Source organism: Accipiter gentilis, chromosome 24 (assembly GCF_929443795.1).
Source record: "Accipiter gentilis chromosome 24, bAccGen1.1, whole genome shotgun sequence".
NCBI lineage: Eukaryota > Metazoa > Chordata > Aves > Accipitriformes > Accipitridae > Astur > Astur gentilis.
This window is the reverse complement of record NC_064903.1, coordinates 1,359,704-1,372,524: the sequence shown is the minus strand read 5'-3', so window position 1 is coordinate 1,372,524 and position 12,821 is coordinate 1,359,704. Positions and strand designations below refer to the sequence as shown.

The following is a 12,821-nucleotide window of genomic DNA, read 5'->3' as shown; positions in this document are numbered from 1 at the left end:
CTGCCTCTACCCTAGTGCTAGCAGGGCAATGCTTTTGGCAAAAATCTTGCCAAAAATGTTGCCACCCAGCTGTCCGAGCTGTAGCTCCAGGTGACAAATGATACAGTCCTCACCCACTTTCCCTGCCCTCTGTTTGTAAAACCCAGGGTAAGAGAAAGTACAAGCCGTTGCTCTTACTAATGCTGGTTATCACCCAAGCAGGGGCAGCTTTTCCATGACCCAGAAATTGTCTCAGATTCCAAACCAGAGGTTGACCATCCTAACGCTGTCACACCACGCGCCTCCGTTTTTTAATATGTTAATGAGACAACAGAAAAAAAAAAAAATGCCAAAAAGACACGTAAATGTCAGTCAAGGGACCAAGCTGATGCTCTGGAGCATTTCAAGGAATTTGATCAAGTTGGCTCAACCAGAATGTACTGCTGCTTAATATTAGACAACTGCAAAAGAGCAGATTAACTCCCAGCTTTCGCCGCTGGCCTGGTCAATAGTTGTTCTGGTATAAAAGAGAGGGGGACCACGCTGCTCAAGCAGTCCCAAGATGGACTGCTCCCAGAGAGCTGCCCTGCCTGTGCTTTTGCTTCTGAAGCTTTAAGCTGACCTCGGGTTGTTTTTTAGCAGACCTCTGCCAGACTCTGCCCACTGAGGATTTTGGTGTCACCACCCATCCGTGGTGCTGCTTTCTACACCGCTTCCTCCTGCCTTTCTAAGTCCCTTTTTGGTTCTCAGGGGCGGCAGCTCTGCGATCACACCTTCCCCTCTAGCTTGCAAGGCAAATGTCCCTGTGTCCCCCCACCTTTCTCAGAAAACTCGGCCCAAGCCCTTGTCCGTCTGTCATAGCCTGCTCCTGTCCTTCCTTGTCTGCTGCCAGCAGCTCCAGGCACAGCTTTGACCCCACACTCCCACCCCTGGAAAGGATGCCTTGCCTTTAGGAAGGATAACCAGGAAAGGCAGGTCCATTTGTGCCTTTGGGGTGGGATCTTTGTTTATGTATTTTTTTAATGTATTTCAAAGCATCCCTGAACTAGATTGGCCTGAGCTGATTTCCCTTCCATGGTGTCCTAGGTTTGGCTGGGATAGAGTTAATTGTCTTCCTAGTAGCTGGTATGGTGCTGTGGTTTTGAGTTGGTATGAGGAGAATGTTGATAACACACTGATGTTTGCAGTTGTTAAGTAGTGTTTACGCTAAAAGTCAAGGATTTCTCAGCTTCTCACGCCCAGCCAGCAGGGAGGCTGGAGGGGCACAAGAGGTTAGGAGAGGACACAGCCAGGGCAGCTGGCACAAATTGACCAAAGGGACATTCCATACCATGGGACATCATGGCCAGTATATAAACTGGGGGGAGCGGGGCTGGGGGGATCGCCGCTCAGGAACCAGCTGGGCGTTGGTTGGCGGGTGGTGAGCAATTGCATTGTGCATCACTTGTACGTTCCAATGCTTTTATTATTACTATTGTCATTTTATTACTGTTATCATTATTAGTTTCTTCTTTTCTGTTCTAGTAAGCTGTTCTTATCTCGACCCATGAGTTTTACTCCCCCCCCCCCCCCCCCCCCCAATTCCCTCCCCCATCCCACTGGGTGGAGGGGGGAAGTGAGCGAGCAGCTGCCTGGTGCTTAGTTGCTGGCTGAGGTTAAACCATGACACATGGTTAACTGACCTTGCATTCATGCTCTGGCTTCAGCAGTTTCCTTTGCAGGTTGTAGCATTTTACATGAGGTTGGAGTAAGTTCTGCCAAAGTACTTTTTGTTGTCCCCCTTGGACAGGATGTCAGCTCTAGAATGTGTTCATCCATAAAAAACAGAGGGAAAAAACCCCCTTATGTTGCTTTTTTCTATGCTTTGTTATAGCTGTTCTAATAAATGTTTTTTACATGGATACTTCCCTGTGTATCCCATCCTGCTTCCTCAAGCAGCAGAAGACGACTCCATCCTACTCCCGACCCCCGTCATGGGCTGGTTCCCGCCCCGGCGAGCGCTGGACCAGGTCTCACTGCCCAGGTGAGGGCTTTGTTGCCATTTCCGCAGCTGCCTCTGCCCTCAGCTCCCAGCCGGGCGCTGGTTTACATTGATGAAAGGGGAATGCTGTTTTCGGAAGAAGCCAGCTTCTCACTCTGCGTTGGACCTGCTTTTTCCTGGCTGGGATGGGGCTCCAGGTCTCCCCTGGTGCAGCCAGGACTCATCCGGGCTGTTAAGCCACAGGAGGGTGCTGGGTGCTGCACCCTCTCTGGGGGGGGCTTCTCCCCCAACCATCACCACCTCCCTCAACCTCCTTACTTCAAGCCCTGCTTCCCCTGCCTGAGCTCCGGCCAGCTGAGCGCCCATGGCCCTGCCGAATCCCCACCAAGCCATGCCGGCAGGGATGCTGTGGGTAGCAGCGGGCTCTCTTCCCGCATTCACTTATCCTGTCGGCTACGTTGAGACATCCCTCGTCCCCACCAGGCTGGATTCAGGGTGTCCCTCCTCGCTGGGGGAGGAACAGCCCTCTCCCTGGCTGGATTTATGGTCGGGAGAAGGGTGCTCCACCGCTGTGGCTCGGACAGGGACGGAAAGCCCAGGGCAGGGACACGTACCCAGTAACACTTGGCTGTAGAGTGCAGCTGCAGGCAGCAAACAAGGAGCAGTTTGGGATGCTGTGGATCAAACCTGAGAATTCCACCATTTTTTGCCCCTGCTGAGCTTAGACCCCGCAGAGGAGGAGGATGGGGAGGGATTGATGACAGAGTCAGGAGCCAGGCAGTGATGGCTGGGCAGGCAGATGGCAGCTTTGGGGGATCCACTGGGGTCTTGGCTCGCTGGGGGGGGGGCAGGGAAGGGTTCTGCCCCAGAGAAACACTGGCAGCACGGACTGCCACCCCATAGCAAGGAGATAAACAACCTTCCAGCCAGACAGTGCTGGGCCAGGAGCCTGCATGTCACTGCAGCCCCATGGCAGGACCAGGACGAGGGACATGGCAAACCCAGGGAGCTCCAGCCATTAGCCAGAATACAATTAACTAACTACACCGAGCTACAAACCCTGTGAAATGGCTCTCGGAGAGCTCCAGGCCCCCGGGGTATCAGGCCAGAGCTGCATCCATCCTGTCCCAGCGCATTTCAGGTTATCCGATCAAGGACCTTTCCTGTGCAAAGGGGGAAGGGATAAACAAAAGCACACGGAGAAACAGCCCAGGTAGGTGGGGGGGGAAGGGAGATGATGCCAAAGACCAAAAATCTCCAGTCACAGATTGATGGGCCACCAAGAACTGACAGGCAGAGCTTTGGAGAGGACAAACCTGGAGTTTGCAACTGATAAGAGGGGGGAAGCAGGAGGAACAAGAGGATTCGGGGTGTTTGAGGGGGGATGTGGCACTGCACAAAACTTATTAAGGAATGGTTGGGGGAAGGGGTAGAGAGGAAGAGGGTAAAAGGGGCTGGATGAATATAAGCAGTGCTTATTTGACTGAGCCCTGATCACCACAGTCTGCCCCAGCTTCTTATTAAATCCTTTCTTACCTATCTCTGTCATCCCACTCTCCGTCCCATGCGGGATGTGCTGTAAGGACTCAGTGACAGGCGGGGACTGGTGTGAGCATCTGATGAGAGCAGCCTTAAACGTTATAATGGGAAAAATACTGACGGAAAATGTCTGCTAAAATGCTGACAGCAGAAATGTCTGCAAGCCTGGGCACTGCCAGCCTGGAGACCAGGAGCATCCCTGAGGAGCGCAGCTGGCATCCGTGAAGCGCAGCTGGGTACCGGAAAGCCTGAAACATAACCACAAAACCATAACCACAAAAACAACAACTTCTCATCTGGAAAGGGGAAAATTAGTCAAAAAAGGTGAAAAACTGTCTGGGAAAGTAGGAATCAGTGACAGGTATTGGCTGCTTCAGCTGGAGGAATAGAGAAACAGCCCGGGAAAGCAAAAATTGGCCTGAGAAAAATAGGAAACAACATTATCTGTGGGCTGTTCCAAGTGAAACAGAAACGTCAGCTCCAATAGTGGTGTCCTACGCCCCCTCATGTCTCTGCGGTATAATCTACCCAAAACAGTCTCTCCCTGAAAGAATTTCTCTACATGAGACAGGACCCCAGCCGCGAGATGCCTGCCTGACTCCAGACTTCCTGACGTGGATCATCCATGCAGGGAGACTTTGTCCATCATCGACTGGCCTCACTCCTGGGAGCAGTTTGATGAGCACTATACTGGTAACGTTTCAAATAATACGTATATACAGGTATTCATATAAGAAATTAATCACAGATATACATACTTCTAATATTGATATGTAGATACATAGATACTTGCTGCTTTAGTAGTGGTAATTTTGGTAGTAGCTTGAAATATATACATATACTTGCTTTTCTGGGAGCAATTTTGTAGTAACTTGAAACACATACTTGCTTTACCAGTAGTAATTTGTTTGCTTGGCAGACTTGAGCACACCAAAACACTTCTGCTGCTTGGGACAGGTGCTTGGTCAGATTTTGTCTACCCTGCTACAGCAAAATGATTGAATTTCACAGCCTTTTGCCAACAGCTTTGCTAATTAAGTGTAAGGCGCATTAAGCTGCCAAGGCTTCCCAGGGAGGGGGAAGAGACACACAAGGGAGGGAGGACACAAAGGTACAAGCACAAGGATGAGGACGCGGAGATGGATGCTGGCAACATCTCTTCCACAGGTATATCCCAGCACATCTGACATGCTCCGTTATACAAACACAGGGACCTATTTACTCCAGGCACATTTAAACTCTGCATATACTTTTTGTCTTTCCCAAAGGCTATTTAGCTTTTACAATGCACAAAGGTATTTCCTACAGCTAAAGGAGGCTTTTCTGACTACAAACACAGCTACTATGCATAAAGCTGCATACAAAGGCCAGCAGATAAACCTTGAAGCTAAAACCTCCCTTGAAAAGCATCTCTGACCCTGTCTCACTTGGGTGGCATCTTCTCACAAGTCCAGCAACCCCTGGGACTAAGGGCTGTGCCAGGGCGGCTGCTTGCCAGGTCCCAGTGACTCAGGGAACTGATACAGGTTAAAAATATCCTCACCCGGCTTTGGAGGAAGGTTGCCAGGTTGGTTTTAACCACAGCTCAGTCATCCAAGCTGTGACCCCCGCAGGAGGAGCTGGGCTGCCCGGCAAGGGAGGGGATGGGGATGCAGGACCCCCACAGCAGTAGCAAACAACCTCCCCAAGCTCTTCCCACAGGGCTGGAGACCGGGGTAAATCCGGCATCTTCAAGGTCTGCCACCAGTCGCAACCCACCACCGAAGCCTGAAGCCTGCACAGGGTCCGGCAGCGGGGAGCACATCCCTCCGCTACCGCAGCCTTTAGATACCCCCGAGTTGTTATTTCCCACCCCTGAAGATGACAACAATCTCAACTGGGATAACGCACGCACTTTTATTAGTAGCAACAGACATTAAAAAACCACAACGTCTCCAAAATGATTTACAGACAACTCTCCAGCAAGTTTAGAAAAGTAATTTTTGTAAAACATATGGCTGCATTCGTTTTACACCTGTAAGTGCAACAGCGAACTTGACAACCTGCATTGCAGCTTAAAACTGAGGTTGAAATCTAGTTTACTCCTCCCAAACTTCTCCGCTTCCTTGAATGCTTTAACTGCAACACAAAATCCCAGGCTGAGAGATGGCCCTTTGCTGCTGGCCCCTTTATATCCCGGTTATCTCCCTGGGACAGAGCCTTGCTATACCGTCTGCCGGAGCAGTGGCAGAGCAGGCAGAGCAGGCAGCATCCAAGACAGTCAGGCCACGAGCCAGTTCAGTCTCCCACCATTTTCCCATTTGCCCCGGAAAGAGGCATGGGACAGCTTAGCGACTGCTCACACCACGGGATATGATTTGAGCATCTCCTGGGTGCACTTCTGTTCTCCAAAGAGAAGGGATAACTCTGAGGAGCGGGAAACCCACCACTCCCCCTGGCCAGGAAAGCCCTTTGCTGCAGCAGCAGGTCTGCAGGCAAGACCCAAGCAACAAAACCATCCACCTGTACCACTCGCCATTTGCTGACTGTGGCTCGGAGCAAGCACCGGTCCCCAAGCCACCAGCTGCTCTGGGAGAGAGATGACCATCCAGTAGCTAGACCAGGGCACCCAAAACGCCTGTCCCTACAGAGGTGCTGGGGACCGGCTCAGACAGGGTGCTAGACCTGGGGTTGTCCCCATCAGAATGAAAGATGGGTGCAAACGCCCCAGCCTGATGATCAGCAAGGCACTTTGTGAGGTCCAGCACTCCTGGGAGAGCATCCAGTTTTCTCCAGGACGAAGATGCCAGTCGTGCATCCAGGCTAAGTACTTTCAACTATAAGAACGAATAATGACCCCTTCACAAGCAAAGCCCAGAAGAGCTTTGCAGAAGCAGCATGGGGAAGGGAGGCAACAGGAGCAGGGGCTAGAAGCAGCACTGCCCTGGCCATATCAAACCAGACCAAGTCCACCATCGTGCACAGGAGCAGCAAAAGGGAAGGACAAGCTTGCATCAGCACACGTACGACCCAGGCGGCTAGTGCTCGGGAGAGGAGGGGACGTCCCCAGATCCCACCGGAGGCCAAGGCTGGAGGACAGAGGAGATGCGCTCAGGAGCATCCCTCCGTCTCCCATGCCAGGCTGCATCGCTGCTCTAACGCAGCCGGCCACAGGGATTTCTTTGGTGTTTCCTTTCTGAAACAAAACTCCTTTGCGGCTCCTCCATCCCCTGCCGCCTTCCACTGGCTCCGCTCACCTCCTAGACTCCCCAGTCCACACCACAGCAAAACCCTGCCTTTTTTCCTCCCTCTGAGGGCCAAACCGAGTAGAATGCCCACGGTCTCAGCCCCTGAGCCACGCTGGCCGAGTCTCAGGCACAGCAGCACACCGCGAGGCCACGGTGAGGGGCTCAAGCCCTGGGGAGGCAGGGGCTGGCAGCAGGGCACTCCCCAGACCGACCGTGTGTTTGTCCAGCGGGGATGGTGGCTCCTTCCAGAGCCATCAGCCCATCCGCAAGCACTTACCCCACACGGCCTCTGGAGAAAGCCAGGAGAGGTGAGGAGGTCTGGAGCACAGCGGCAGCCGGGTCAGCGGGCACGACCATGCCCACCTCTCCCCCAGGGATGTGCAAGGCACCCAGGACGACATAGAAATAGCCCAAGACGGTGTTTGACAAACAAAGAGTTGTGGGGTTCAGCAGCTTGAGCAATTCGGAGGTGAGCCCAGAAGAGGTTGGGACAGCATCAGACATCCAGCACTCCCCAGGCAGCATCCACCAGCACCGTCAGCAGAAGGCAGCAAGGGCGCAGCCACTCAAGATCTCCACCTGCAAGAAGAGACATCTTCATCTAAGCCATCTCCTGGGTGTGGATCCTCCATCTGCCACTCACTTAGACCCCCTCTGAGGCCCCAGGCAGCTACAGGGTGTCACACGCTGGCGGTGGCAGTGCTGAGAAGGTCTGGACTTGCACTCTACTCCAAATTTCAGGAGCTACCTCAGCCAACTTACCTCTGGGAGGAGTTATCTGGGACCTGGCTGCACAAGACAACCAAGAGCTCTCTTATTTTCAACTGGCTGCAGCGTAGCATGGCGTTTCCTATCCTTAGGGGATCCCATCCTTGTCCTCACCCTCCTGGAAGCTTCAGTTAACAGCCTGAGTTTTTTGTGGTCACACAGAGTGAGCAAGTTCCGAGAAGATTTTGAGAATCACTCAGTTCCCAGAAACCTCTGGAGCCCGTCGGAGAATTCAACAAAAACCCCCACCCATTAAGAAGCATGTTTCAGAGTGCATCCACTCTGCCCCAGGGGCTGTAGCAGCTTGGTTTATGCCAATCTGGAAAGCATTACTGGAAACCAGAGTTTGGCCCCATCTGAGCCACTGACGTGCTTTGGAGAAGCTGAGCTTTTCCCCTTCGGGCAAGATTCTGCTCTCCCAAAAATCACAGCGTGAGTTTTTGCCTGCTTTTACAATGGGAGGAATTGGGGCAGGACCACCACTTATTACCCTAGTACACCCAGCTTCAGAAAATGTGTAATGGAAATTAAAAAGCCAGCTTAGAGCAAGAACAGGTGATGGAACAAATGGATGACGGGCCAGGAGGAACTCCGAGGTTCCCAGCTGCCGGTGACCCTGGGCTCCTCGCTGCCCAGGGGTGCCCAGCACCTGCTCTGCCAGAGATAACCAGCACTATCAGGCTCTGGGTGGCGGAATCAAGGATATTTCCAGAGCAAATGCCAGTGGGGACTAAACAGGGGGAACAGCAAATCCTCTGAGGCCCCGGAGCGGCAAGAGCAACCCCTCGGCTGCCTCTTACATGAGCAAGGAGAGGTTGGCAAAGGACCCCGAACTCTCCCACTTGTCTGGCTTACTCGGTTCCAGCCAATAATAAATTTTGACTTGTAACTACAGGTGGAGGAGCAGGGCCACCCCCGAGAGAGGGGCTAAAGACATCTTACCTACAGCCGTTGCGACACGGGCGGTCCCTTCTGCACCAGACGAAGACACCTGGGGACAAACCAGTCATCTCCATTAATTGCCCTAGAGATGGTGCTCAGACAAAGCACAGCAACGCTCGGCCAGGAAACCTTGAGCCGAGAATGAGGAGGGAGCGCTGATGAGCCTCCTGATGAAGGCTTGTCTCCCTGTTTGGGGTCTGGAGGTAAACCACCCTCCTGCCCATCTCCACGCTGCCCCACAGGTACCCATCGCCCCAGCCCAGCCGATGGCCGGGGAGCAGAGCCGGCCACCAGCTCTGGCCACGTGTGAGCGGGTACAAGGGGAGCGTCACGGGGATGACGAGCAGGATGAGCTTTTCCAGCACCTACCCAGTGCCTGGAGGCTTTTCACAGGAAAAACCTGAAAACGTTGTGCAATAGCAAAACATACATATAAATCACCTAGGGAGAACCTCCTACTTCTATTTTAAGCTGCCAGACCCTCTTCTCGGGTCCGGACTTGGGCATTTCCTTTTTTTTTTTTCCCCCCTCCAAGTTTGCAGTTGGCGATCTGAGAATTAAAATCCCCACTTTGCCAGGGACTGGGGACAGACCGGAAAAAATGCTCTTCAGTTCCAAAAAAGGAGGAAAAGCAAGAACACTGAGTAAGGAAGCACATTTCCCTTCTGTGGGCAGAAAACTGCAGCAGACCGCGGTAGCAGGGGCTCAGTGCTCTCATCCTAGAACTTCCCCCAGTGCCCATGGGACTTCGGGATGGGGAGGTTTGGCCCAGATCAGGAAAGTAAAGTATAATCTCATGCCTGCTCTGGACACGCAGGAGACATTTTCATGAAAACTCTCCCATGTCTGGGAGCAGGGAGGCAAGGGAAGGCAACGGAAGACAACATCACCTCGTCAGATTGGGGACGCCCTGCTTCAAACAATGGCAGTGACAAAGCCCCAGCCCTGGCCCATGGGACGCCTGGGTGGGAAAGCCAGGTCCCAGCAAGGATGTGCCGCATCAGCCAGCACAGACCCTCTCACCCCATCCCTTCTCCCTCGCAGCCCGCGCCGTAGAGCCCACCAGCCATGCAGCAGCCAGCCAAAAAGCCAGGGTAAAGGGTCAGCCCCAGCACTCACCTGCGAGCGAGCCGATGATAACGCACACCAGGATCACGGGCAACACCACGTTCGCAGCGTCTGCAAAGGAGAGGATCCACAGTCTCTGCAGCCAGACTGAATTTAACCCCCTACACACACCCTCTAAGCAAAGAGCCTGCTGCTGGGCAGTTACGCTCGGCACAGGGACATGGAGGCGCTGGGCGAGAGGATGTGGGTTTTGGGGCTATTTCCCTTGTTTCTTTTCCCGGGCATCAGGAAGAAATGCCCACTTACTCTGAACGTGGAGCAGGAAGGAGGTTTCGTTCTGGCTGACTTCGTTGCGGACCACGCAAGCATAGTAGCCGCTGTCGTTCATCGATGCTTTAACGATGCACAGGGTGGTGTTGTCAACAAACTGGATGTGGTCACTTCCCAGCAGCAGCTCCCCATTTTTCTTCCACCAGTACAAGTCTGCCTTCCCTTCCAGGACATTGCAAACCAGTTTGGTGTTGCCTCCTGCCTTCACTGACGAGTTGCCCACAATTTCTGGCTCGGACAGTGGTTCTGGGAGAAACAGAGCAACCGTCAGCATTCAAACCCATGGCTCCCCGGGTGCCAGAACCAGAGCACCCTCCTCCGCAGCGGTTCAAGCTCTCCGGCTGTGGCGGAGGGTTTGCTACCTCACCACTCACCGACAACGCGCAGCTGGAACCAGCCCGTGGCCTCCGACTCGGACCTGAACCGGTACAGCCGGTCGTCTCCCTGCTGCAGCACGATCTGCAGCGAGAAGTCCGTTTCATTGAACCTCGTGCGATTCTCATAGGGGCGAGAAGTGTTTGCGGGTCTATCGAAAGCATAATTGACGATGACTCCTTCTTCTGGGCCAGTTTTATATTCCCAGAAGACAACTTTGCTGGCCTTCAGCGGCGGTATCGTCAAAAGCACAGTGCAGCCCACGGCCGAGACAAGTCTGTCCGACGCCGGCCTGAGGTCAGCCGAGTAGCATGGAGAAAGCGTGCGGGCTGAAAAAGAAATGAGACGTTACTCAACGGCTACCGAGATTCAACTTCATCCACCTGGGAGGTGGCCACAGAAACCCTCCCTGGCTCAGCCACTCTGCAAACACCAGCGCTGGGGACTCAATTATTTGTGGCTTTAAGCAGCCACATGGAAAAGCAGCAGGTCCCGACGGTTGCGTACAAGTTCCCTTCGTATCTCTTGCCTGAAAAACGCAGTTCTTGGTCTTTATGGTGAGCTGGTGTATCTGCACAGCTCCAGCAGCTCGTACCCAGGGGTGACCAAAAACCCAGGGGTGACGGAGCGCAAGGCGCCCTCACCGCCCACAGGCGCTTTCCTATCGGATCACTGCCAAGAAACTGCTCTAAGAAACGGGAAAGCCCGCAAGCCTCTTCCCGATCTTCCTGGAAAAGCTTTTGTCCGGGGAAAAGAGGGGGTTAAGGAGTGCCCAAGTCTGGGATTTGCCTTTGCTTCTTCTAAAAGCAGCCAGGAAGAATTCCCTGCAGCCCCAAAGCCCGGGGGGGGGGGGGGGGGGAGGCGAGGCGAGGCGCAGCCCGGCTCGCCCTGCTGCAACTCGCAACTTTTCACAAGCCAGCAAAACACCCCAAAACGCCCGGCGCGAGGCCCACGGGCGCCCCTGGAGCGTGTGCCCGCGTCCCCCTCACCCACCCGGGCTGCGGTCCCGGGAGCGCTGGGGCGGGGGCGCACATCCCCCTGCCCCTCCCTCCCCCCCCGCCGCTGGCAGAGACTTGCCTGTGATCCCCAGGCCGGCTGCCGAGCCGCCGGGGCCGGCGAGGAGGAGGAGGAGGAGGAGGAAGAGGAGAAGGACGGGCAACATCGGCGGGGCCGGAGCGGAGGCAGCTCCGCCACGAGGCACCGGGACGCTCCCGCCGCCGGGGAGGGGCGGGGCGGGGCCGGGGAGGGGCGGGGCTTCGGGGAGCCGCCCCTCCGGCAGCCCCGCCCCTCCGGCAGCCCCGCCCCTCCGGCCGGCTTCTGCCGCTGTCGCTCAGCGGGGTGACCTTGGCACAGCAACGAGGGGAGCCCCGGCCTGCCCCGGCTCCTCTCCTCCTCCTCTTCTTCTTCCTCCTCTTCTTCCTCCTCCTCTTCTTCCTCCTCCTCTTCTTCCTCCTCCTCCTCTTCCTCCTCCTCTTCCTCCTCCTCCTCTTCTTCCTCCTCTCCTTCCTCCTCCTTTCCTCCTCTTTTCCTCCTCTTCTTCCTCCTCTCCTTCCTCCTCCTTTCCTCCTCTTTTCCTCCTCTTCTTCATCCTCTCCTCCTCCTTTCCTCCTCCTCTTCTTCCTGCTCTCCTCCTCTCCTCCTCTCCTGCTCCTCTTCTTTCTCCTCTCCTCCTCCTTCTCTCCTCCTCCTTCTCCTCTCCTCCTGTCCTCTCCTCTCCTTTCCTTTCCTTCCTAGAGCAGCCAAACTTAACATGCAGGGGAAAAAAAACCCAGATGCCTCCTGCTGCCCCTCCTGTACCAGCTCCATTTGCCACGGTGCAAAAATAAAACCCCAAATGCCAGGTCAAAAAGGGCGCTGGGGGAACGGCATCAACATAGTCCCTGGCCCCGTGGGGCCTTTGCGTGGCTGTGAGGGCAGGTGAAGGAGCCCACGACAGCAACAAAGAACGGGGGTTTAATAATTTGCCGGAGCACCCTTCCAGCTCAAGGCAGGGCTGTGCGAGAGGATGGGACCATGGCTGAGAAACAGCTCTGCCTGCACAGGGCAGAGTCCCACTGCTCCTGCATAAGATTTATCACATAAAGTACAAGGCAGGTTGGGATTTTTTTCCCTTTCCCCACATGGTTTCCATCACCTTAGCAGCTTAGGAGGGCAGTGAAGGGTTCTTGCACAAACAACAGAGCTGTTTTGCTGCAGCAAAACCCTATGTGGTGCTTTGCGTGGCCCAGTGCCCCAATGCCTGGGGAAACCAACCCTGGAGAGACAGAGAGAGATATATAGATATAGATGTAGATATATATATAAAAACTAAGCCCAGCCAGACTGGTTTGAGAATTCCCCCATGCAGGAGAGCTTCCTGTTGAAGGCAGGTTCAGACATCACCGCGGCATCTATTCCTGGCCCCAGGCAACTTCAAATATGCAATAAGCTCAACACCCACCATGGCTGGGTCCCCTCCTGATGCCTTTGGCAGGGGGAAGGCAGTGCTGGTGTCTGGGGAACCTTCCAATGTCCCCCCAGATGTTACTCGAAGTGGGTATGTTACTCTAACTGGATATGCACAAAGCTGCTGCACAAACTGAATGTGCCCAAACGTGCTGCACAAAAATGTT

At 54.4% G+C, this 12,821-nt stretch overlaps 2 protein-coding genes across 8 annotated transcripts in view; one reads left to right on the top strand and one right to left on the bottom strand.

Annotated features, from left to right (window-relative positions):
• LOC126050064 (uncharacterized) overlaps nt 1–12,821 on the top strand; it is a 31,257-nt gene that overhangs the window by 16,484 nt on the left and 1,952 nt on the right. For all 7 annotated transcript variants that reach the window (XM_049827444.1, XM_049827438.1, XM_049827441.1 and 4 more), the window contains exons 12-13: nt 1,918–2,002; nt 4,071–4,192. In XM_049827444.1, coding sequence (XP_049683401.1) covers nt 1,918–2,002; nt 4,071–4,192 — 207 coding nt within the window. The remainder of the gene's footprint in view (nt 1–1,917; nt 2,003–4,070; nt 4,193–12,821) is intronic.
• On the bottom strand, nt 5,476–11,440 carry LOC126050073 (uncharacterized). The gene is made up of 6 exons (XM_049827466.1): nt 11,287–11,440; nt 10,209–10,538; nt 9,811–10,080; nt 9,556–9,615; nt 8,437–8,485; nt 5,476–7,305 (listed from the first exon to the last, which is right to left on the bottom strand). Exons 1-6 carry the CDS (start codon nt 11,369–11,371, stop codon nt 7,293–7,295), a joined length of 807 nt encoding a protein of 268 aa, XP_049683423.1. The 5' UTR covers nt 11,372–11,440; the 3' UTR covers nt 5,476–7,292.

What these genes read in the sequence shown, in the direction of transcription:
- LOC126050073 (XM_049827466.1), bottom strand. Translation starts at nt 11,371, where the DNA reads ATGTTGCCCGTCCTTCTCCTCTTCCTCCTCCTCCTCCTCCTCCTCGCC. An exon ending in GTTCCAGCTGCGCGTTGTCG is followed by an intron (nt 10,081 to 10,208) that starts GTGAGTGGTGAG and finishes TGTTTCTCCCAG; the next exon opens with AACCACTGTCCGAGCCAGAA. An exon ending in CTTCCTGCTCCACGTTCAGA is followed by an intron (nt 9,616 to 9,810) that starts GTAAGTGGGCAT and finishes TCTCCTTTGCAG; the next exon opens with ACGCTGCGAACGTGGTGTTG.